Genomic DNA, 25,527 nt, shown 5'->3' with positions numbered 1-25,527 from the left:
TCAGAGTGATATACTTTAAATTTTATATATTAAATTCATAATTATATTTTTGAACAAAAGTATTTTTAAAAATTATATTCATTAGTATCATATTATGTGACTTTTTAATATAGATTAATTTTTATTCTTTTTAAATATTTTTAATTTATTTTTTGTATTATGTATTGATTTAATATATCTTTCTTTGTTAGATAAATTAAAGTTTAAGAATATTATCATCTCAACCAATCTTAATTTAAATTTAGTTTTATATTTTGACACATTGTATTAATAAAGATAAGAAAGTATTTTTTTAATTCAATCTTTTAATTTATAAAATTTAAAAGTAATTATATAATATATTTTAAATTTTTATTTAAAAATGAGTTTAATTTATTAATTCTAAGAACTTTGAACTAGCACTTTTGAATTTGTGGAATTAATTATGCCGTGATTCTAAGACTATATAAGATTTACTAGACTTGATTAAAATAAGATATTGAAATTGGATTAAGATTAACGATTTTATGTACTCTTATCTATTTGTTTGTTAGGTAACTTACCCAGCGAATTGCCTAACTTGCTGTGGTACGCGAGTGCTTGTGAATTATTGATCCTACGAATTAATGGCTAAGGTGGTCAATGCAAGTAAATATATAATAATTGTACATAAAAATTCCAGCTCACAATCAACGCAAGTAGGAAGAGCTGGAAAAGCAATGAATCAGTTTAAGGATCATGCAATCATCATTATGTCCAGGAATGCAATTCAAATTGTCAATATTGGAAATATGAGATCAACATCTTTGACCACTATGTGGTGCTTATCATTGTAACTTCATGACTTTTTTTTTCTTTTTTCTCATGGGTATTCAACGAAATAATTTATCTATCTACTTCCCCGATGGTCTATGAATGGAAACAGCACAAAGAATCAAGATGCTAACTACATAAGGTGCTCATTTAAAATAGCATTGAAAATAATGAAACTTCTATATTTGTCATTTCTTGTCATCAGCAGCTGGTTCTGATTCAGTGGAGGCAGGAGCCATCAGATTGTCAAACTTCTCAGATTTTCCAAGAACAATTTCAATCTACAAAATTATGAAAAAGTAATCAATTACCATAACACAGATTTTTTTTTTCTACCCTATTTTAAAAGGGCCAATTAATCTTGCTAGAAAACAAAATCCATTTGGAATCCACCTTAGCCTTCTGCACCAGACGACCTTTGTTCTCATCTTTCATGCCAACTGAAGATGTCAAAACCTCTGTTCCATCCCACAATTAGTGGATTAGGATAACAACTACCATAATGTAAATGTGGCATTAATAACAAACAAGAAAAGATCTTACTCTTCTCAGTAGCTAGTCCATTGTTTTTCAATATCTCGGCAATTGTGACCACTGTAGTTATAGCTGTGGAGAGTTTTATGCCAACTTAATGAGCATGAATGTACAAACGGAATCAAAATGATAGGATGTGGAGTAAATAGCATTGGAAATTCTTTTAGTTGATAGGATATCAGTTGGACAATATGTGCACAAATGAATTTTTTCAGTGTTCAGCATAGAATATAGGGTCTTCCACTTAATTTTGGATTCTGCATAAGACACATGCCATACCGTTGTGACTACGGAACAATTAAATGAGAGGGTGTATGTAAATGTAAATACAAAATCTTGAATGTGTAAATCATATTAAGTAAAACAGCATTTGCATAATTGTATCATATTACAGTTCCCATCGTACAGAGATACACGAGTGGGCAAAAGGATATCACACTAAATTAGTGCACAGTAGGGACATATCAGAGGCAGCCAACACAAAATGCTAAGAAAATATAGCTAGTAACGTACGAATTAATAATTGAAAAAATGAATGTGCAAAAGAATAAAGAGAAATTCCTTTTCTTAAGCCTTTTGTATTTATAATTTTTCTGCAATTCATACACAAAAACAAAAAGGATCTTCTGATCAAATTCACATGAATGAAAACACAAGTTTCGGAGAAAAAGTACCCATTCCAAGAGCAGAAAGCACAACCTCATTGTGCTGCTGTATGTACCTCTGCATTAAAAACAGAAATTATTTCAGCGTTGGATTTTATATATGTTGGCACGTTGGCTTTCTTCTTTTCCATCGAATATACTTACATGATATTTAAAAAAAAAGTTTAAAATGACAAAGCCTTTGAGATAAACGATAATCGATAAATTATAATGTAGGTATCCAAATAACAAATTCAATTACTACATATAAAATAGTGTTGTTACTTTCAAAATATAACTCCTTTAAACATATCTAATCAATATTTCCTCTACTACTGTCCTAGCATTAGTTGCAGATCTAAGCGACAAGGAAAGAAATGTGACACCATTCACATATACACAATTTCAAATAAAAAAAAAGGGAAAAGATCAATAAATTAGGAATTGAGTAATGTGAAATGACCAAAAACGTAAAGAGTGGCAAAATGATGATATACCTTGGCAAGATTGACGTAAAAGAAAAGAGGTTTCTTAGTATTGGAAACCTGAATTCTGTTTTTCTTGGGAGATTCAAGGTCAGTGTTTGGAGTTACAGCGGCAGCAACGGTGGCCATTGTTGTTATTATTGTTGTGCCTTGTCCTCTTTGTGTGTGGGTAAAGTAGCAGAATTGAGTTGAATCATCATAAATGATAGCAATGATATAGGAAATAATAGGACACGTGGCGCTGTTTGATAGGATGTGGACGTGGTAAACTCTGAAATTCGTTCATTCTTTTGTTAATGTTAAAGCAGTTGCGATTCCGTTAGGAGGAGAGAGAAACTCTTCATGGTCGTTATTTTTTTCGTTCGATTGCCGAATCTGTCCCTTGGCCCAAACTCTGCTAGCGTGGGCTTCATAATGAAGCCCAATGCAAAATAATAAAAAAAACACGCTTCATTGCTCGTGGGCCTAAGAAAGGAAAGGCTTCATTGCTTAATCTTTATGCTTTTCATTTTTTTTCGTCGGTCACATAACATTATTCTTACGTTGACTTTTCTTGAATTTTTATGTAGATGCAGAAATTAGTAGATATTGTGGTCAATTGTGTTTTTATCATTTTTATGCGACTATAAAAAACCTAAAAAGAAAGAAAAAAAAGGCAGTATTTTTCAAAAATATATTTTATTGATACAGAGAAATTATATGTTTTCCCATGGATCATATATTTAAAAAAAATGCCATTTAGAATCGAACAAAATTTCAAAAAGAAAAAGGTGGTTGTGATTGGTAATATGAATGATTGAAGTACAAATATTGCACGTGTTACAGATTGTTTTGTTTTGTTACTTTTCCTAATTCTGATTCTGGAGTTTGCATGTGTGCTCAAATTAAAAAGGAGCATTAATACAGCCGCCTCAACATACAGTGAGAACCTTCTTTTCTATCCATAAATCAAAGAATCCAATATTGAAAGAAAGGGAATGAATGAATTGTCCCCTGTAATGTTTTTTCTTTTAAATATTGACACTTGATTTACAACATATATGCAACCATGGCAAAGCAATGTCCCAACTATGTAGTTGTGATGATCTTTTTGACAACTTTATTTGTCGTATATGCGTGCAACTAGGTCGGCAACGTTGGTATGGTGGTCCAGACAAATTAATAAAATCAGTCACAGCGTCTCCATCCCAAGGAGAAGTTGCATTCTCTAAATTTAACTTTGCTTCTCTTTGAACATAAAGGCCATGAAAAGTTTGTATCCCCGCGTGGGGAAATGTAGGCCCAAATACATTTGATTCCTTAGAATGCTCTATTCCGTGGAGCCATACAAGTAAAACTACATAGCCTTTTTGAATTATTAGTCCTTTTCTTTGTGATAATCCATTAAGAAGCGTACCAGAAGAGCATTGATACCCACAACCCCAAATGAAGAATTCAACACAAAATGACAAAGCAAAAAAGAGAAAAAAAGAAAAAGGGTATGATCATTTGTGAACATGCACTATATAATATAGATGTATATAAACCACGTTTGATTGTTAATGGGAGCATGGAATTCTCTCAAACAAAATCGTGATTATTATAGGAAGAAAGATTCCGGGATCCAATACCTTTTGTTGTTTGAGAAAATTCCAATGCTCCAATGTGATTGACATTATATATTGATTTATTATGATTATTGTATTATTTCGTTTAACGTCTAAATCTATTTCAGCTGAGCTATCGAATGTGCGGGACACCAAGACGATGAAAGTTGACAATGAATGAAAATCAGAATTGGTAGTCAGGTCCCATCGTTTTTTAGGATTGGCCTTTGCAAAATTTATCATTTTTCTGAGACAATTGACTAATCATTTAATCAGTTAAGCTTCCACGTCTCGTCTTGATTACGATCCATTGTATTTATTTTATAATAGAGTTATCAAAGTTTATAAATATGGAATATGTATATGTGCGTCCCACAAAAAAAAGTCCAAACTTATCATGAGAACAAATTGGATGGATAGGTGCTCATGGGGACCATGGATTGAGTCATACTATATAGTCGGTGCAAAATTATTAAAGATGAAAGGGAACTCAACCAGCAGGATATACATGAAATAAAATTAATTTTTTATTGTTAAAATAGGACTAATAATTATTTTTTTTATCTTATCACAATACTCTTTATATGAAGTATGTTTAATATTTGAAATGAAAATATGTATAATCTAGTAGGATTATCTCACTTGATAGAAGATTATCTTTTTTTCATACCCAACTCAGTCCAAAACTTTGATCATATGAAATTAGATTAGATTGTATTATTTAAACCAACCTTGTTTTATAAAATAAATGTAAAAAAGAAGTTAAATTTTATAATACTTATACATAACTATAATTAATATCATCTAGATGTTATCACATAAAATTAGAGTTTTACTAACTTCAATCTTTAGAGTTGATTTTAAAATTTTAGAAGCGATAAGTTCTTGTTAAGAAAAACACATTTAAAGCATTAAAATTATAATAAATATTTTTAAAACAAATTTTATTATTTTCAGTTCCTTAATTTCAGCCTTAAAGATTAAAGTTGACGTTAACCATAAATCTGACCAAGTCTGTAATAACTAATTTCATTTTAGTTTTGTTATATGATTCAAAGATTTTCCACACAATCTTTTCATATAGTTTCTAAACCAACATTCTTAATTTTTAAAATAAACTTAATACTAAGAAATAACAAGTAAATGTGACCAAGTCTGTTTTATTGTGGGCTTTCCTTCTTATCTCCGTCTAAACTATAATGATGAGAGCATGATATATCTTGAAACAATAAATTAATCCAGTTTATATATTGACACTTCTCAGTTAGATGCTAATATTCGCATGTTAATTACTGTTTTAGAAACTAATTATCAACGATAGTATGTTGAGTGAATCTCTTTTCTTTTCATTGTTGTTTCTTTTCCATTGCAACTACCCAGTGATTATATAGTATAAGATATTAACATTAATTGAAAGTCCGTATAGCACTGAGCGAGCGTGTGAGAGGTGATATTTAATTAAGTGCGAAGGCTAAAATTTCCCAAAGAACGGTGCAATCTTTTTGACTTTGCAAAAGTCTTGGAATAAATGGGGGAGAATTATGGATATTCAAACTTTTAAGTAATGGCCAAAAACGTAGGTTACATTAAAAAATATGGTTTTAAAAAATTATTAAAAAAATAAATTAAGCCTACACTAGATTGACAAAGCTATAATATGAAAAGTAACATGACAAACAAAAACATCTTTTTAAGTCTTCATTTTCCTTTACAACCTGAAACCAGTGAAAAGTAGCAATATAAAACGAATCTTGGCAAGTCAGAGTAATATTATACATTCATTAAACAATGTTAGAATAGATTATGGCTAAATATAGATAACATGACATGACATAACAAAACACAAGCCGCTATAGAGTGAGGATCAAATCTTTAACTACGATATTCCGTGCTTAATTAAATAGAGATGGTAGAACATTTTACACTTTAACATAATTAAGAGTTAATATATTAATTTGGAGTGTTTGGAGCACAAATTTAAGACATTTATTTCTCTAAAATGCTTTAAACAAGTTTAGAATAAGATACAATTTTATATGTTGTTGATGCACATCAATGTGAGACTTTTATAGCAATACAAGTAGTGCAGTACTTTATTTGGTAATTACCAATTAACAAGATCAGTAAATTTTGTTCGAAAAAAAAGTTTAATTTATGAAATTGGAATTGATCGAAAAGAGATAGATAGATATTTACCTCCTTTGCGGCTTGAAATTCAAAAAGGCAAGGGCGCTTTAGAATAAGGGTAAAACGAGAGAAAAAGAGAAAAAGTTGGTCTTCTTCAACAACCAAGGTGTGAAAAGGTGTTGGAGTACCGAGCCAAGCTTTATTCAAAATTTGAGCATACTTAGGCCTAGCAATGGCTACTCATCTCACTTTGGCTGGGCAAATTAAAATAACCATCTAATTTTGGAAATTCGCCAATCTATCTATACATAGCTTAAGTTCACAATTTCCTTTTTATTCCATATTTCTGCACTCTGCCATCCCCATCAAGACTATATGTTTAACTTTAAAAATATGCATAGTTCAAAATATGTCATTATTAAGTAACTCCTACTGCAAATGAAATACGGTTGCTTGTAAGAGAAACTCTCATATATTGCCACGGTGAGGAAAATTCATGTGTTTAAGTTGTGGCTAATAAATCAACTAACAGAAAATTAGTTAATTAATGGCCAAAAATTTAAAGGGGAATTTCCTCTCTCACTTTTAATAAGCCAAAAGTCGAGGGAAAACGTCTCAAACGTATTTATTAATTTATTTGTTTGTTTTTGTTTCGAAGGAACTTTCGTCTGAGAATTATTTTAGATTAATACAATTCTACATTGTAACGTCTATTTTCGTCACTTTATGTGTGCGTGTACATAGGTATTTACTCAACCGGAATAATTGTTTTTTTCTTTTTAATTCCATTGATTGATTATATGCCCAACAAATACCCATTCAAGATGTTACTTCTATCTTAAGAATGACGTTTGGGTGATGATGAGAACCGGAGAACAATCAATAGTAATAATAAAAAAACTTGCACATATTCAAGTAATTAAGGTTAATCTGCACTTTTCTATATCCGAAGTAACACTCTCTAACGCTGAAATGTACGCAGGCACATCTATTTCTATTGATAATACTCGCGCGAATGTATATGTTAAAGACATGAAATCTTCAGCTTAGTGACGAGGCTATGTCTCGAGTACGATGTTTAAGCATTAGAAAGATTGCACAAAATTTTCAAGCTTGGGGTGACGCGGAGAGAAAGAGAATCCATGTCCATCGTAGTATTCATGAGTTGCATTCGTGATTTTATACTGTGGATTATGACAGCATCAACGACAAATTCAAAATTTTTTAAAACATTTTTATTTTTAATAGTTCATAATTTTTTGATAGGGAATAATAAATGCAATAAATGAAAAATATAATAAAGATTAAATAATAAATTTTTAAAATTTTTAAAATATTAATTATTTTCTTATTTACTGCAATCACAATACAGAAGCAACCATCAAGCATTTACTGGGGAGTGCTCTCATCATCCCTGAGAAAGAAATTATGATTTGTGAAGATATGGGGGTTGTGTGCTATCGAGTTTCATTCATTAATTTAACACTCTTAATTAGATTCTTAAAAATTAAGTTGCTTTCATGAAAGGGCACGTTTAACCCGTTTAAACAATACTGCAGTATGTGATTGTGAACAAGAAGAAACAAACAAAGTGGCAATTTAAAAACAAAAAAAACTATAAATTACGTAAAATATTAATGACCTATTTTAGTAATTATAGGCAATACATCGATCCCAATCATTAGTTATAACATTACTATATATGATAATAGAAATTTACATGCGTTTGGTACCCAACTTTCTCTATGTATACCCTATTTGCTGCCGAGATTGCTTAGCTCTCTCCGTCTCTTCTGGATCCTTACTATCTTAGACAATCATATGGAGATTGATTCTTAAATCTGTCCCTTAGACGACAACTTTTAATCATTAAACTCGCACCATCACAAATCTCGCTTTGCTTTGAAGAATTTATGGTATTATAGTTTATACAAAATTTTACATGTAGGAAATCTTACTTTGAATGAAATCGCGTTTATGTCATCAGTGTTTGGAATAGATTCCTACTAGCCTTGGTATATTCAATATATACGAGAGAGAGAGAGACTGAATAATACGTGAGGTGAGGGTAGTTTCTGGTCGTTTGTGGCTAGAGGTGGGGAGATACTAAATAAGGTATTAATTTGGAAAAAATCAAAGATAGGAATATTCTAAGTAGGGAAACAAATAGAAAGGTCACGCGGGAAGGGCATATACGTCAATAGACAAGACCTGTCGCTTTAGCCAATTTTCCGACAAATAAGACGATATCATTGTATAATAAAAACTCCTCGTTTTATTTTATTTTTATATTTCTTTAATTTAAAAAAGAATATGCAAAAGTATTGTATAAATAGTATTTCTCTAATATTTTAGACTAAGAATGATTTTGGTGTTATTAAAGTTAATTTAAATAGTTACGAGAAAAAGATTCTGATACCGGAAAAACTAGAAATTTTGTTTTGTGGAGAACCAACGATACCACCACGTCTTTGGGTGAATGATTAATTGTTTTTTATTTATTTTGTGGACAAATTGTAAGTTGCCATTGAGAAACGGCGTTACCAACGGAATTATGAGCACCCAAACCTCATTGGTTCAGTGTCAATTCCGAATAGCAGTGCGGTTGTAAGTTGAAACCAAAAGGTCATTGTGATTCGGCACGCTTCATATACCAAAACATTGCTTCAATCTCAAAGATATTATTAGGCCCACGCCAAATATTTGTTTTAATTAAAAAAATACTATTTTTTAAAAATTTGTATTTAATAACACATATTCAAAAATTAAATACTCTGTATTAAATAATTTAAATTATTATAAAATATGTACAAAATATTTTTCATAATTTTAAAATAAAAATATTTTTATTTTTTATAAAATTATTTTTAATTTCTTAATATGTGTTTTTTTACCCACGTTAAAAAAAAGTAAATAAGTATTAATTTGTAATCATTAATAAAAGGAACAAATGAATCTTTGAAACATTTTAAAAAATTAATCTTCGACTATTAACTCGTGAATATTCTTAATTCACATGTTACACGCACTCGTGAATTTTTTATTATTTTTTTACCGCAGCCTTATTGAAAAATAAATTTTAAAATTTTATTACTTGAATATTATAATTTCGATAATGTGTATCTTTATTTTGACATTTCTTTTAAATTAAAATACATTGATAGTATTATACTTTTTATGCTATTATTTTATCATTAATTATTATATTAATAAGAATTGATAACTATTAAGTTTGTTTGAAAAAGATGAAATAGACTGTAATATAACACATTCAATTAAAATTTAATTGAACTTTTTAAAAAATATAATACCATTCAATGTTACGTTGACATTTTATTTGACTAGCTTGATTGTAATAATAACTGAGTTTGACTCCACCAAAGCGCATGGTTCATATTGTATTTAAAAAAAAAAAAAGGATAATTATTGATTTCAAAGTAGACGTTGAATTATCGAACGCATTATTTATTACAAACATATATTCTATTTTCATCTAACAATTATTTTTTTATTAATACTTGTTACTCTGTATTCTATTAAAACCCCATCTTAAGTTTTGGAGAGTTTGATTTTGTAATTATATGATGCTTTTAACTCTTTAAATAATTTATTATATGTCCAAGCGATTAATATGAATAATGCATTGAATTTTTAGTAGAATAAAGATCATAGAAATATTTTATTGAAAATAATCCAGTGAATGGGATATATTATCCATACGAAGTGTTATTGGAAAGTTTGGAATAGTTGGCCTTAGCCCTTAAGAATGTGTTATGTCATGAATTTGGCGATTTATGGGGTCACACATCTTTGCAGTTCGGACCACACAGGGCCTTACACGTGTCGGAAATGTGTCCCTCGTTTCTCTGTCATTATTATGGATTGGATTGAAATTTGGGACGAGAGTTGTTTTCCATTTTGACTTGAACGTCACATTGTTCAAATCTCACTGTCATTTTAACACCGTCTCACAAACGGTGAAAACTGAAAAAGTAAAAAGAATAAAAACCACGAGAATGAAATGGCTGAGTCTATATATAACCATTAACCAACGAAGGAACACTAAAAATCGAAAAAGAAAAACCTCCCCTAAAGAAAAGCAATATCATACATAAATTTTGGATTTCGCACGTAACACACAGAGAGAGGTTAGAAGAAGAAGAACAAAGCAACAAACGCAAAGAAGGCCTCAATCCTCGAGATCCTGTCAGATCGGAGCGCAACCGCAAGCTAGATTGTGGTGCGTTTCTTACACTTCGTTCTCTTCCTTTTCTCCCTCTCTGCAATGTGCATCTTCATCTTTCACATTCTCGGGATCTCTCTTTCTATTACGAATTCCCTCTTTTCTTTTCACACCTTTCTAGTTAATCTAATTAATCAGTGCTTAATTTTGTTCTCTCAATGCTTGTCTTGTTATTATTTCCCTTTTTTGTTAACTCATCCACCTAAACCCAACTAAAACGTTTAAATTGATTTTGTGTTTACCTTTTCATCATTCGAATCTCGTTTTTTTGTTTTTCCGGGCTTCATTCGAATTTGCATGCATATTTCCAAATGATTCGCAGAATCATACCTCCAAATGTCCCTGTTACCACTTTTCTACTGTTCCACGTCATAGCATATTCAAAGTCGTCGTTGTTGTTTTTTGAAAATGTTGAAAGGCTTTGGAGTGGTTGGGAAAATGGCCAAAATCGCATAGAAGATGTACTTAATATGAAGAGATTCTGGTAGAATAGCAACCTTCTTTCGAGCAGGGTAGTATTCTGGATCTTTTTTGGTAGGATGATAAACGACTAGTACTCGTAGCAGTTGGCTTAGCCTGGGATACAAGATGCTTCCAGTGTCTCATATGTCCGTTCAAACTTCAAAACTTGGAAGAAATCGCTCTTTTCAACTGTATTTTAGCGAATTCTCATCTATCTGATTGTGCATCCTTCTCGAATTTTTCTGGGTTGAATGCGTTCTAGCTTTCGTAGGTAGAATGTCCAGAAATCAATATTTACAGTTTTATTTAATTTTAAATTTTAAATTATTTTTCTGTGTTTTATTTAATATCTATACCTCCATCCTATGTGTATTTGGCTCCTTTTTTTTTTCTTATTTGAAATATCTCTGTTTCCTCTGTTGGTTTTAGATCATTTGTTTTGTGTTTTTATATTTGTATCTTTATTTCCTGTTTTTCCTTTAGTTTTTCATCCCCATCTTTCTAGGTTTGGGGTGGCAAATATTAGGGAACTAGTTCTGGCACTGTAAAATTCAGGTATATATGTGTGTGTGGATGTATAAGGGGCATATTAAGTTAAAGCAAGAAATGTGACGCACACAAGGGTAGGCTGATAGAAGAGATCTGTTCCTGTTGTTGTCGAATGTTTATGTATTGATCTTCTTAATATATTCTTGTTATAATATTCATATTTAAAATTATTCTTTGTATGTCGAAGTCCTGTATCTTCGTCATCAACCACCTTTTCAAAATGTTTTGTTGCTTACCCTGCAACTTGTGCCATGCAGCGTCATGGGAAGGGAAGTTACTGGCATACAGGTTGCGGACAAGAAGCCAAATGGTGCCATAGCGGCTTCGAATGGCAATTTTAGTGATAGGGTGCGTGTTTCTCCCAAAATTGCAGCAATGGTTCAAGCTATGGATCATGAAATAAAGGAATCTGCTGAAACTCATTCTTTTGTTGAGAAACATCATGAGAGGAAAGATGCTTTGACTGCCAAAAATGCCAAATTAAGTGTTGACTTGCCAGAAGAGAAGAATGAGAAATCTGAAGTACAGAAGACGGGTGACAATAAAGAGTTCAGTTCACCCACTGTGGATAAAGAGCATCCAAGCCCCTCTGCTCCACAGCCATCTGATCAAGTTGCTGAAAAGCATGTTACCCACACACTGACTGTTGATACTGAAGCTGTCACAGCTGATCCGAATTTGTCACCTAATGCTAACAATATACACTCGCCTAATTCCTCAAAGAATTCACAGGTATCGTGTCATCATATTTTGAAAATTTAAGTTTGAACTGCTTCAATTCATATGTGAGAACGAAGTCAAGTATGCCAAATGGTCCTAACATGTGTTGTGCATGATGGTTGTTACATTTTCCAGTAACGCTTAAGAAAACAAGAAAGTGCAAGATTTTAGAGAGTAGGAGAACTGGGATCTACCTTTTGTTTTTAATGCTTGTGTATTTGCATGATATTTGTTTGTGACCAAGTATTTGTTTTTCCTCAATGCGACCATTTAAAAAAGTATTATGCTGTGAGACTCTTTTTAGATAGTTCATCTGCCATGGTTTAAACTTTAAACAGATAGAGTCATGCATACCTGCTAACTGCAAAGGAGAGAATCAATCGATTACTTTTTAACAGGTTGCACTAGGTCAATGTCAAATGCGATCGATTCCAGAAAATGTTCTAGGGAAGCTCATAATACCCTACATCCATACCTAATAAATACAAGCAACAAATTTTGTTCATTTGTTAGAAATTCTTTGTAAAAGACTTAACTGCTTACATGTCTTAATATTTCTAGGGGATGCTGTACAATTGCATGGGTTGCTATTTGTGATGCCGTGTGATTGAGACAGGGAGTGTTTTGTGAGATTACTGATTTTTTTTCCATTTTTCTTTTCAGCCAAATTCTCCTTTTTCATCAAGGAAGCTCTTGCAGCATGATGATAAGAAGCACCACGATGATGAAGATAATTGGTCTGTTGCTTCCTCGTATCCTCAAAACTTGAACATTTTGATTGTTTATTCTGAACAGATCAAGTTTTAGGTATATTGAAAAAATTGCACTATGCTATACTGAATCCTATCAATGTCAAACGGTTCCTACCCTCCAAATAGAGCTACATTTTTCCTAGATTTAAATATGATATGCAATAATTCGCATGTGTTCTTTAACCATAAATAGTAGCGTTGCATCTGCACGCACTGGCAGATCTAAGGTAACTGTAGGTTCAGCCCCTACTTTTAGATGCTCGGGTCGTGCTGAGAAGCGGAGGGAGGTATTGTTTTTTTGAACATTCAACAATTCAGGATTGTTTTCTGAGGCTGATAGCTGATTGCATTCCTAGTTGGAAAATTGGCATTATCAGTTGAATCTAATTTGTGGTTTTGATTCTTCTCATCACCTTGATTTATCTATCCAGTTTTATCTCAAGTTAGAGGAGAAGAATCGAGCTCTAGAAGAAGAAAAAAACCAGTATGAGGCAAGGAAAAAGGTATATTGGTCTTTATCCTGTCTGCTGCAGACCCACCCATGTGTGGCTTTTTATTTTACACTTTTTACTTTTCTTTGTCTCCCCTCGTGCTAGAAACATCTAATCACTTAAGCCAAATCGTAGTACATGGCTGACTTGTTTTCTGTTGATCCTTCCAGGTTACCTTTTGCTTATTCAATTCATTAAAATAACTCTGCTGTTTATCTGATATTAACCTGTACAGGAAGAGGAAGAAGCAGCCATTAAACAGTTGAGAAGGAACTTGGTCATTAAAGCAAAACCAGTACCAAGCTTCTACTACGACGGGCCTCCCCCTAAGGTTGAACTAAAGAAGGTACTCTTCGCTTCTCCATCTGTCTTTCTGAAGTCTCAGAATCAATATGAATTGCCATATAAAATTTTGGAATTTGCATTAATAGACTGAAGGAATAATAATGCAATAGGAATGTTAAAATGTCTAATAAAATCAGGAATGAAAATTTGACAATGGGATACATCTATGGTTGTGGTACTATTTCTTGTCACGATCATGTGATTTTTAGTTCTTTCCAAATTTGCTTATAGCCTTGAGTTTGAGAAACTTTCTATTCCCTTTCCTTTGATAGCAGCTGCCACTGACTCGCCCCAAGTCACCAAAACTATCCCGGAGAAGGAGCTGCGGTGATGCAGTTAACTCATCTGCAGAAATTTGTACCCGAGCCCGTCACAGTGTTGGCAGTAATGCTAAGCAGGGATCTGGTAGCCCCGTGACTAGCAAAAATAAGGACATGGTCACTGGACGTAACAACAGCAATGGCACATGCATAAACAAAGAACGACCAAAACTGGATAAGGAAACAAAGACAGCTCCTCCTAAAATCACTGAGCAGACAAACGCCGACATATCAGTCCAATCATGAGCTTACCAAGATTTTACTGACCTCCAGTTGAGAGGAAAATAGCCTTCATTTTCCTTGCTCACACCAGAAGGGATATTTGCAGAAGAGATGGCCTCATTTTCTTTTCATCCGGACTGACTTTTTTCTAAGTGTTTTGTTTTTTCACTTGAAGTGTATATGTTTTGTAAGTTATATCGGCACACCTTATTTTATATATAAATAGTTATTGATGTAAGAAGATGTATGTACGTAATTTGATATTCCTCAGATTGATGCGGACTTGGCGAGGGAAATTTATATGAAATATATTCCTTTTTTGTAGGATCTATAACTTATTTTATCAATGCTAAATCTCTTGTCCAGTGAGTCAGTGACCTTCCATTGTAGGTGGTTAAAAGGAGCTGGATTCGACGTTGTTAGTAGGAGAGACACATTCAAGATCACGTGATACTAGATAAAACAATGGATATTTGCGATTTAATTGTTCCAGAGTTTTTCTTGGATTTGATTATGTTTATTATTAGATTAAATTGTATTTATGCTGGCGGGATGTAAGTATGAAAACAGTAAAAAATGAACATAAAAATTCCAATATAATTAATTATTCATATTGTGTTTCCCTAAATTTGTAGACCGTGGATGACTTTTGTTTTTGGTCGAACTTATGGATGAATGCGAATGTTTCCAATACTTCGTGCGTAAATTTCTTTGGATCAACGGCAAATGTGAAACGTAAGTGGGGTTTAATTTTGCACCTCGAGTTTGAAGATACTTAGTAATTTTTTATTTTAGATAAAAATTTAAAAAAGAAATAAAAAAAAGGTAAATTGATAAAAACATGATTAACAAAAGAAGAGAGTGATGATGATGTTTTGTTTAATTCAGTTTATTTTTAAATTAAAGTGTTATCAAATATGTGCTTAAATTATCTCATGCTCCCTTGCCAGTTGCCACAGATAAAAATGAAAAGAAAAAAATAATGATATTAATAAATACGAGTGAAACAATACTCTGGTTTTTAAATAATTTCTTGAATTACGTAAAAATAAAGTTATTATTGAATTTTAATAATCATTTATAAAAAAATAATTTTCCTTTTATAATCATTAGCTAATTTGGTCTGGAAGTTGTAAAAAAAGTATAGTCTAGATAATAAAGTTAAGGTTGAAAAACTAAATTAACTGATAAAATTGCTAAACTTAAGATTCAAATAATTTTTAAAAATAAAAAAGATTAAACTAATGTGTCAATTTAAAAAATGAAATGAAACATTTTTCATAATCTGAATTATGAAGAGATTAATCGATGATACTTAAAAATATCTACGTATTGTGAGATAAATAAACGAGAATGAATGGAAAAAATGTGGCGGTATAGTTGGGTTTTCCAAGTCCAAACCAATCTCGGAAGCCATGGTTGCACTTCAACCGCTGAACTTGAAGAACTGGAAAGTGTTACCACTTGCCCCGTGCGCGTGGCCATCCACGAGTCCAGTGCTGAGTAGATGTAGTTGTGGCAATGGCACGGTGAAGATGCAAAAATCTTCCTCCTCCAAAAACCGCAGAAAATCATCATACGGAACCTCTAGAAGATCAATTCTCAAGAAATCCTTCAATCAAGAGCAAGTCACCTTCACTTCTCCTCTCTCCGATGACCCCAACGTTGCCATCATCGGCGGCGGCATCGCCGGCATCATTTGCGCCATCTTTTTAGACAAACGCGGTGTTCGCTCCACCCTATTCGACACCGTCAGTTTCCTCTTTCTTCTCTTCTCCTCTCTGTTCTAATTCACCGTTTCTAAATGCGACGTCGTTTCGTAATCGTAGGGTATTCATGGTCTAGGAGGACGAATGGGAACCAGGGTTATCGATCCTCATCCCTTAATATTCGACCATGCGGCTCAGTTCTTTACAGTGAACGATTCTCGCTTTGCTGAACTCTTCAATGCTTGGATGGACAAGGGTTTGGTCCTCGAGTGGAAGGGTACCATTGGAGAGCTTCACAGTGGTGGTAACTTTGTTCCGTTTCTACCCTCTCCTCCAAAATATATAGCCACTAATGGAATGCGCTTTCTTGCTGATTCCTTGCTCTCTGAGGTGATTAGATGCTTATTCAATCAATTTAATGATTAAAGAATTGCAACTAAGTGGTTTGAATTAAAATATCCCTGTTAAACACCTGTTTTGTTGCCGTTATTATTTCAGTTTTTGCTGCTGTTAAGACTCTAACTATCGTGCAGACTCGCATGGTTAATGTGGTGAGACCATGCTGGATCAGTAAACTGGAGCCCTTCAATGGAATGTGGCACTTGAGTGAAAATGGAAAGCCTTGTGGCAAGTTCGATGCAATTGTTATTGCACACAATGGTAACTTTATATACCCATCTTAAATGTATCGTTTCTTCGTTATGCTTCCTTGCTAAAGTGATTTCAATGTAGACTTCATTTCTTTTTTCTCGAGTTAAAAACAAAAACTACCAAAGGATAGGGCTTTACTTTTCTGGATGTCAGTTGGATTGTTGTTCTGAAATTGTATTAGGAAAATGGTAATCAGTGCCCTAGTTAAGGAATTTAAAATAGGAAGTTTTTATTGATAATTTCATAATTGTTGTCGCACTGCGATTTCTAATACATTCCCGATGTGATTTCCAATACAAACTTTCTATTTTTTTATTTCTTAACCAGTGCAAGGGTACTGGTTAGCAAGATTCGTTGTATTAATATCTGAAAATTTGTACAGTTTTTGGCTTCTTCTGCGCGGTTACCCCTGTTATGGAAACAGTAACCCAAATTTTGGCTTCTTGTAGTGAGTGACTATTTCTCTGTTTGCCAACAGGAAAATGTGCAAATCGCTTGCTTATGACGTCTGGTTTACCACTGATTGCAAAACAAATGAAGGTCAATCCAGGACATGCCCTGTTCAGTTCATTTGATTTGATGAGCTAGTGCTATCAATCTCATCAGTTTCATTCATTGTTAAGGATTGTTTATATTCATCTCATACTGTTTCTTGTCTCTGTTGTATTTTTCATTGTGTTAGAGGTTGGAGCTGAGTTCAATATGGGCCCTTCTGGCAGCATTTGAGGATCCTCTTCCTTTTCCAGGCAGCACAGAAGTTCCTTTTGAAGGAGCTTTTGTGAGAGGAATTGATTCAGTGTCATGGATGGCCAATAATACCAAGAAGCTACTGACTTCCCAGAATGGTAGCCCACACTGTTGGACCTTTCTGAGCACTGCTGCTTATGGAAAACAGAACAAGGTTCCACAGGTTGGTGGTTGAATTATCAAATCAGTGTGATACTACGATTTATGAAATAGTTTCTTTGCAACTGTTAGATGGCTTTAGGCTCACATTCATTTTTTTGGGGAATGGCTTGTAATATTAACGATGATGTACCTTGTCTAGAATTGGACTCGATTAATTTATTTATATCCTATATTATCATGCATTGGTTAGAACTTTTTATTAACGTGTATTTCATGCAATGATTAGGGCCTTCTATAACTCAAATTTGAGTCAAATTTTGTTTATCAGGAAAACATCCCTACTGCTACAGCAGCAAAGGTAAACGATGGCATGCTAGAGGGTATTGAGGCTGCCCTTGGATTATCAAAAGGGTCACTTCCAAAACCTTTTTATACCAGACTCCAACTATGGTAAGGGTCATATACTCATCTCAAAATATTGATGTTTGTTGCTTTTATATGTGTACGCTATGAATGAAAAATCTGGGTTAATGAGGAGAAAAAGGGAACAAAAGAAGAAAACTAGATGATTGAATAGAATTAGCAATTAACTTGAATCACTGTACTTGGGTCAAATCAAGTTTAAAGAAAGGACTTTAAATAATAAGGGTTTTTATTATGCTGGAGGATGAGGATATGAATATTAATGTTTTTCTTTAGTAGGCACAATATGCTACATGGGAAGGGGTACAGAAAAAATGTGATGTCATTGACCACAACGTGACTTCTCAAATGGTTCAGTTGCCTGATAGTCAAAATGTTAATTGCACATGCTCCCTCAGTAGCATTTCTTGTGTGGTTGTTCTCAGCCACTGCTCAAGCCTCAACAAACCAGATGGGATAATATTTAAATAATCTCAGTATTTTAAAGATAATATTGGTTGCTCTAGACCATTGTATGTAAACTTAATTCATTGAAAATTATTATTATCTTATTCTGACATTTACAGGGGTGCAGCTCTTCCAACTAATACACCTGGAATTCCTTGCATCTTTGATCCCTTTGGAAGGGCTGGGATATGTGGTGATTGGCTACTAGGTTCTAATATAGAGGCGGCAGTTTTAAGTGGAATGGCTCTCGCTAACCATGTATGCCACTTTAACTTTGACTTGTCGATTGATATCACTTGTTTGCCTCAAACATTTTTAACATGCTAATTGTACCATAAGTGATTCGGTTTCAATGAAGTGCTTTAAAATATCCTGTTGTTGCTCAAAATTCAGTTGGACATTTGTGACACAGATTGCAGACTATTTCCAAAGCCCTGAAATTGACCGTGCAGAGTTTGCTGTTGGTTTAAATCAGGAGTTTCAACCACTGGAAGGTCATGATATTGGACAATTCCCTGGTTTGGAGTCAGAAATAAAGATGAATGAAGACCAAGCATACGAACTTGCTAAGTAGGCCATGGTGCTCAGGAATGTCTCTCCTTTGGCAACGGAAAATTGATTTCATATCCATGCAAAGGAAATCTCCCCAAAAGCAACGTCAATACGTCATGGTCAACTGAAGATTTTGCTTGAAATTGGAACTCTCCTTTGGGGCAATAGGGGCCTTGGCTCCCTCAACAGCCACATGATGACATGAAACAACACACATGTAATTTACATGTCTTTTTCTTAAGAGATAGTGGCATTATTGTTTTGTTGGGAACGAATTAAATTGTGTCCCTGAAATTATTACAACATCCTTTTTCTCATATGCAGAACAAGTATTTTCCTTTTCAAATTTCACCTAAAGAAAACATGAAATTTGAATAGTTAGAACCTGTACTGAATGCGACTTTTGCCTTCAAGATAAGATACAGCACTGCTTACTTTTATACGAAACAACTCTTTCTGGTTTTTAGGCAGCATAAAGCACGCATTACAAGTCAACTTGAACTTAGACAACCAAACAAAACCGGTGATGAAAAGGATAAGTGAGGTTTTCTATAATTCTAATAAACAGTCTCAGTATTCACAAGCAACAAGTTACCCGAATGCTGTCCATGCAGAACTCTAGAAACATGACGAATGATTTTCAGATTTTGTGGAAACATATCCGACAGAAACAAGGTATACATTATGTTCATATTTATATGTAGAAAAACATGATAGTGGGGAGGAAAAAATAGAAATTAAAAACCCAACAGATAAAAGGAACAATCGGTGCCTTATATACTTCGAAGCAACGCAAAATAGCCAGTTTTATTTGCTTGAAATCCAGGGCTTCTTTGAAAGCACGAAGCTGTTTACCCTAGAGCAAAACAACCACCTAGAGCATTTCTCTTTATCGGCCGCTTTGATTGGCAAGTTGTGAGAAGGTGGGATTGGAATTCATATTGGAATCATGGTCAAGCTCATGCTCACTTCCAAGGCTCAGGTTTTTATAATGGTTTGCCATGTCGTTGTCCCCCAAGCTTATTTCTTCAAACTCACTCTCTTCAACACGTGCAGGGCGAGTTGAACCACCTTCGTTATCTTGCAGGTTGAGAGCAAATTCGAGATTCCACAATAGATCATTCATGGAGGGACGATCAACACCATGATCAGACAAACACTTTTCAGCACTGTCTACAAACTTCTTCAAGCTTTCTGGATTAATCTTTCCTTTGAGGCAGGGATCAATGATATCCTCTAGAGTTCCTTTTTGCTTGCAGAGCAATGCCCATTCTGCAAGACTAACCTGATCCTTTGGAAGACTAGGATTCAGAGCAGGCCTTGCACAAAGGGCTTCAAACAGAACAACCCCAAATGAGTATACATCAGATTTTTCAGTCAACTGTTGCCTCCTGAAGTATTCAGGATCCAAATAGCCAAAACTACCCTTCACCACAGTACTAACGTGACCAGTATTCATATTTGGACCCGTTTTTGACAACCCAAAATCTGAAACCTTGGCAGCCCAGTTTTCATCCAAGAGAATGTTTGTTGTTTTGACATCTCTATGAATGATGGTGTACTTGGCCCCTGTGTGAAGGTAGTGAAGCCCTCTTGCTGCTCCAATGCAAATCTCCAACCGTTGCTTCCATGATAGAGTAGCCATTGGCTTGTTGCCCTTGTAAAGATGTTCCCTAAAGGTGCCAAGAGCCATGTAGTCATAAACCAGGCACATCTCATCATTTTCTTCACAAAATCCAATCAAGGATACCAAATGCTTGTGTCTCAGCTTTGAAAGCATCTCAATTTCAGTTTGGAATTCATTAACTCCTTGTTCTGACTGCGGGTTTGACCTCTTAATTGCCACCTTAATTCCATTATCAATGTCACCCTTGTACACCTTTCCAAATCCACCAACCCCAATAACGTTGGCCTCATCAAAATTCTTGGTTGCTTTCTTTATCTCTTGTAAGGAGAAATAGCGGCAAAGACCTTGAGCCATGGCAGATAAGTTGGCACTATTAATGCTCTTCCCACACGAGGTGGATTTGCTGCTATTCGCGTTTGAGTTCAAATAAAGAGGCAACCAGCTTGTGTGAGTATATGACCCTGGTGCTCTCTTCTTCTTGTTGTAGACAGCAACACATATTACAGCCATGAAGGCAGCACCCGCAGCACCTCCAGCAGCTCCACCAATAACAGCAGTCTTGTGATATCCTCTGCTGTTTGTGAAACCTGCATCCTCCTCTTCCTGCTGGAGGAGCAATTCCGAAGGAGTAGGATTAGGAGCAGACAAGTCTCTGTCATTGAGCTTGAATATCTCCACCCCATTGAGTATGGCATCATAGTACTCTGGCTTGGTCTCAGGTGCAGGATGAAGAGCTAGCCATAGGTGCTGATCACCCTCCCCACCTTGGACATACACCACATAGTCCTTATAAGTTGGCACGCCTTTGCCTCCTGTCCACCCAATCACATCCGCCTCAACTTGTGCCGTTTGGTTGTTGACAAATATGTTGAAAACAATCTCATTGATCTTGGAATAATAGTAATCACAGAAATGCAACCTTGTAAGGTACATGGAATTAGGATCGATATGGAACATCCAAGTGAGATTATAGCCCATGTTGACATCCTTATCATTCCCCATTGATCTTGATGTGGAGTAGACATTAGGAGGGGCAATGTACTGTGGCATGGTCTGGTAGTTGATGGAAACATCCTTCTCAGCCTGGTTGGTGACACCAGTGGCTGCACCAAAAAGGTAAGGTGTGTCATCATACCACATCCTTGTAAGGCCAGAATCTTGGGTAGGAGATATATACTGTCCACCAACATTAAGTCTAAACATGGTTTGCAAATTCAAGCTCTTGACATCCATGGTTTGGTCAGACATCCCTACCAATGCAGCGGAATCAAACAACTCGGGCATTGGGATCAACTGAATGCCATTCACGAATGCAAAAGCCCCATTGGACTTGTCAGAAGGCTTGAAGGTGAGGGTCAAAGTGTCTGTATTCAAAGGAGCAAGGGAATACTCTCTGTCGATGTAGGCTTGTGAGAGGGCCTCACAAATGATTGAAGCGCTGAAATTGGAGAGGAGGGTAACCCCATTTGCAGTCACTGAAAAATATGAATCAGAGGGGTTGAAACTGCCGTAAAGAGAGGGATAAAAATGAAGCCTGAGCCAATAGCGCTTATCAGGTTGAACAGGGAAATTGTATTTTGTCTCAGATGAGAAAACTCGTGCAGACATGTATGGAACCTCAGATGTAAGGGAAGGGTCTTGGTATGAGGCTTTGGATGTTTTTGAATCACTATTTGCCTCCAGAAACTTGTTGTCAGGACTCCATTGCCTTCCATCATTATCTTTGGCACCTCCTTCATCCAACCCACAACCTAAGACCAAAGAACCTGTCTCCTCTCTCCATTCAGCATGAATCCCATGCACCAAAACAGAGATGCAAACAAGGGAAAGCAAGACACTCTTTGCACTAGCATGCATGATTGAAAAATACAAAAGATAAAGAAAATCCAAAGGAACACACGTTTTGGCGTACAGGAAAATGAGCTGTGTGATAACAAAATTATATTACAACTTACAAAACAAGAAGGATTTTCCTGTACGCTGAAAAGGCGTGAATGGCTTCTTGGTTTTTCTGTGTGTTTGGATGATAAGGTGCTTGTTTAAGCCATCTTAATCATCCATGGACTCGAGCAACTAAGAACCTACCTGGGTTGGAGGAACCAAACCAGGCAAGAAGGAAAAAATGATCAAGTTTCTATCTTTCTTTGTATTATGATCCTCTTTGGGTACATTTTTTGGTTTCTTTTCCATACTTAGAATGGGAGGTGGGGAGAAAGTATCGTAATTGAATGAATTGGATTGGTTACAGCGTGGTTTGAATTTGAAACATGTCATGAGTCTAAGCTATTTTTAGCATTCAATAGAATTTGTGGACTGGTAGCTTTTGTTCAGAGTCTGTCATTCCATACACTGAAACGAGGTAATCAATATACAACTTCAAAACTCGGCCACTTTAGCTCTCATGTCATCCAAGAGATTATGTTCAAGTTTTGTCGTAACTGCTAAAACTTCGCATAATGCATGACGACATGAATCATATTGACTAGCATGTCCATAACAGTAAGATATATGTACGTTATAAATTATAGTAAAATAATTTTATTATTGTAAGAAAAACCATGAATAGTAACATTATATTTTCAAAAAATAAAATAAAAACATAGTTTAACAGTAAATACTATTATTAATTACTAAAAATCATTAATAAATTATCATCATACCACTATTATTTGCATATATGTAAAATAAAATAAAATAAACGTTTCATAATTTTGACCATAAAATGTTTCATTTTTGTAAATAAAAGGGTTATATCTTTTATTTTATGTATAAACAAGTATATAGACAGATAGGTATATATTCCTCTAACAGTTTCATTTCTAATGTTTTATAAATATATTAAATTAAAGGTGGATGAAAATAGAAATATTAGATGAAATGAAAAAAAATTAATTTGATTATATTTCAAATAGTTGTTTTTTAATTTCTTAATATTTATCTTTTATTTGTTATTCTAAGTATTTTATATAATAATTAATGTATAATCCATGCAAAGCACGAGCAAGATATAATGATTAGTAATTATTATATGTATTTACACAACAAAATTTTGAGTTCAACACTTCTTGTATCAGGTAAAGAAACACTGACAGGAGTAAATTTGAATAAATTGTTTGTTTTGTTACACAAAAAGAACGTGATCTAAGAATAGTATAAGATTTGTTTTCGTTATGTATAAACAAAGTATAATTGTTAGGTTGGTATTCCAATTGTGGTTGCATGCAACGATGACACGTTGTGCATGAAATGCAAAGTGAGAGAACGCGGCAACGCGAAAATGATAGAAAAACGTAAACACTGAGACATGCATGCATGCAATGATACATCAGGGATCAATTGCAAAATTGCAATAATGCTATTAGTAGAAGGAAGCGAAGTAGAGGCTCATAAATTTTGGAATTAATGGTTCAAGTAAAGCATATTCCACTTTATGGCGAAGATTATACCCAAATGTAGCTGCACTCTACTAAATATTCCTCACCTTCCTCCTATAATTAACGCTGAGGACAGTTACAAACGAATGGTTGAATACAAAGCACCAAACTTAACCCCCATTAATAGTTCCTATTTAGATACCTCCATTTTCCACTTTCACCATTCATTCCAATATCACCAAAGTCCCTCGTCTCCACACTAATCCACCCTTCACTGCGGCACGGCGAGGCAGCCGCGGTCTTTCTTAGCTGCCTCCGCCGTCGGCACCACCGCACTTACATTCAAGAAAACAAATTAAGTACCGTTAATTTAGCCATATCTATAAGGGTACTAGGTGTATATACATTATGTTGATTAAACAGCAAGTGGAGATGAGGGAAGAAGATCAAGTGGTTCAAATGGAGTTGCAACAAATGGCGTTGGCTGGACGCGCGTGGAAGCAAAGGAAGTGTTTATCGAAGCAGTTATCGATGAGTGAAAAGCTGGGAGACATGGCGTGGGAGAGAAGGAGAAGACAAGAGAGGAGAAGGAACAGTATTCAAAGTTGTGAAGATGATGTAACGGACGATGACATGAGGGAGCTGAAAGGGTGCATAGAATTAGGTTTCGGATTCAACGAGGAAGATGGACAGACACTGTGCAACACGTTGCCGGCTCTCGACCTCTATTTCGCCGTCAACCGCCAGCTATCTCCGAGCCCTGTCTCTACCCCTCATAGCCGCGCCTCTTCTTCCTTTGGCAGCCCTATCTGTGCAGCTGATCCTTCAGATTCTTGGAAGATTTGTAGCCCAGGTCTTTCATTACTCTCACCTCTATCCATGCATATATGCATTATTTCTTCTTCTATATTATATAATTATCATTCCCAGTTCAATAACATTATCTGATGATGTAGTCCACCTCACCTAATAAAATAAGGCTTTGATTATTGTTGTATTATAGTACGTTATATTACATTACATGATATCTTGTGTCGATTTGTTCATTTGAGAGATTAATAGTTTTGAGAACTTAATTTATACATGCAAATATTTTAAGACTGCCAAATCAATGGAGAATGTTATTTTTAAGAATGTATATTGTGTAATGTATCCCATGTGTATTAGCATAACATATTCTTGTTACGTAACAATAAAATGTTATATCTTTATCTCGTATTAGCATGCATGTGCATTCCATGAATACTTGAAATTTTGTGTTGTTGGTAATTTGTTTGTTGAATATGTATGTATGTATGTATGCAGGAGATGACCCTGAACATGTAAAGACCAAGTTAAGGCACTGGGCTCAGGCTGTAGCTTGTTCTGTAATGCAGTCTCATTAAATTGTGGATGTCTTGTACAGAGGGAGTTTCTAGGGATGCACAGAGAAAGTGTAAAAAAAAAAAAAAGCATAAGCAGAAAACAGAGAAAGAAGAGGAGCCAGCTTCAAGTTTCATTCTATTTTCTCGTTTTTGGGCAGTTAAAAAAACAGAGAAAAAGTTTGAAGGAAAAATAAAAGAAAGAAAAACTGTGCAGCTTTCGTTGGGGGGTTTTTGTTGGAGCTAAACCAATGCAATGCAA

General features: G+C 34.4%; 5 protein-coding genes across 10 annotated transcripts; 3 read left to right on the top strand and 2 right to left on the bottom strand.

Moving 5' to 3' along the window:
- Positions 1-935: 935 nt before the first annotated feature.
- On the bottom strand, positions 936-2,584 carry LOC113863519 (uncharacterized protein At2g34160). The gene is made up of 5 exons (XM_027497123.1): positions 2,468-2,584; positions 2,001-2,049; positions 1,336-1,398; positions 1,186-1,250; positions 936-1,073 (listed from the first exon to the last, which is right to left on the bottom strand). Exons 1-5 carry the CDS (start codon positions 2,582-2,584, stop codon positions 981-983), a joined length of 387 nt encoding a protein of 128 aa, XP_027352924.1. The 3' UTR covers positions 936-980.
- Positions 2,585-10,223: 7,639 nt separating this feature from the next.
- On the top strand, positions 10,224-14,596 carry LOC113861561 (protein WVD2-like 1). Of its 3 annotated transcripts, none has more exons than XM_027494468.1 (7): positions 10,224-10,408; positions 11,680-12,154; positions 12,806-12,894; positions 13,091-13,181; positions 13,326-13,397; positions 13,621-13,731; positions 14,006-14,596. In XM_027494468.1, the coding sequence occupies exons 2-7, from the start codon at positions 11,684-11,686 to the stop codon at positions 14,294-14,296; spliced, it is 1,125 nt and encodes a 374-aa protein (XP_027350269.1). In that variant the 5' UTR covers positions 10,224-10,408; positions 11,680-11,683; the 3' UTR covers positions 14,297-14,596. The 3 variants fall into 3 exon arrangements, with proteins under 3 accessions (XP_027350269.1, XP_027350267.1, XP_027350268.1); XM_027494466.1 differs by having other exon boundaries at positions 13,088-13,181; positions 14,003-14,594; XM_027494467.1 differs by having other exon boundaries at positions 13,088-13,181; positions 14,006-14,593.
- A 1,042-nt stretch (positions 14,597-15,638) lies between these two features.
- LOC113861635 lies at positions 15,639-19,342 on the top strand. 4 transcript variants are annotated; one of them, XR_003504279.1, is made up of 8 exons: positions 15,639-16,023; positions 16,102-16,371; positions 16,515-16,641; positions 17,111-17,172; positions 17,315-17,542; positions 17,810-17,931; positions 18,181-18,609; positions 18,764-19,251. XR_003504279.1 is itself a non-coding variant. In XM_027494595.1 (8 exons), the coding sequence occupies exons 1-8, from the start codon at positions 15,688-15,690 to the stop codon at positions 18,923-18,925; spliced, it is 1,383 nt and encodes a 460-aa protein (XP_027350396.1). In that variant the 5' UTR covers positions 15,639-15,687; the 3' UTR covers positions 18,926-19,342. The 4 variants fall into 4 exon arrangements, 2 of the variants coding, with proteins under 2 accessions (XP_027350396.1, XP_027350395.1); XR_003504280.1 differs by having other exon boundaries at positions 18,827-19,218; XM_027494595.1 differs by having other exon boundaries at positions 18,471-18,609; positions 18,827-19,342.
- A 450-nt stretch (positions 19,343-19,792) lies between these two features.
- On the bottom strand, positions 19,793-22,387 carry LOC113862060 (receptor-like protein kinase ANXUR1). The gene has a single exon (XM_027495215.1). The coding sequence runs from the start codon at positions 22,385-22,387 to the stop codon at positions 19,793-19,795; it is 2,595 nt and encodes an 864-aa protein (XP_027351016.1).
- A 1,949-nt stretch (positions 22,388-24,336) lies between these two features.
- LOC113862059 lies at positions 24,337-25,289 on the top strand. The gene is made up of 2 exons (XM_027495214.1): positions 24,337-24,757; positions 25,210-25,289. The coding sequence occupies exons 1-2, from the start codon at positions 24,337-24,339 to the stop codon at positions 25,287-25,289; spliced, it is 501 nt and encodes a 166-aa protein (XP_027351015.1).
- Positions 25,290-25,527: the final 238 nt, after the last annotated feature.

Source organism: Abrus precatorius, unplaced genomic scaffold (assembly GCF_003935025.1).
Source record: "Abrus precatorius isolate BTA unplaced genomic scaffold, Abrus_2018 Scaffold3, whole genome shotgun sequence".
NCBI lineage: Eukaryota > Viridiplantae > Streptophyta > Magnoliopsida > Fabales > Fabaceae > Abrus > Abrus precatorius.
The sequence above is the reverse complement of the archived record's forward strand: the minus strand, read 5'-3'. Positions and strand labels throughout refer to the sequence as shown.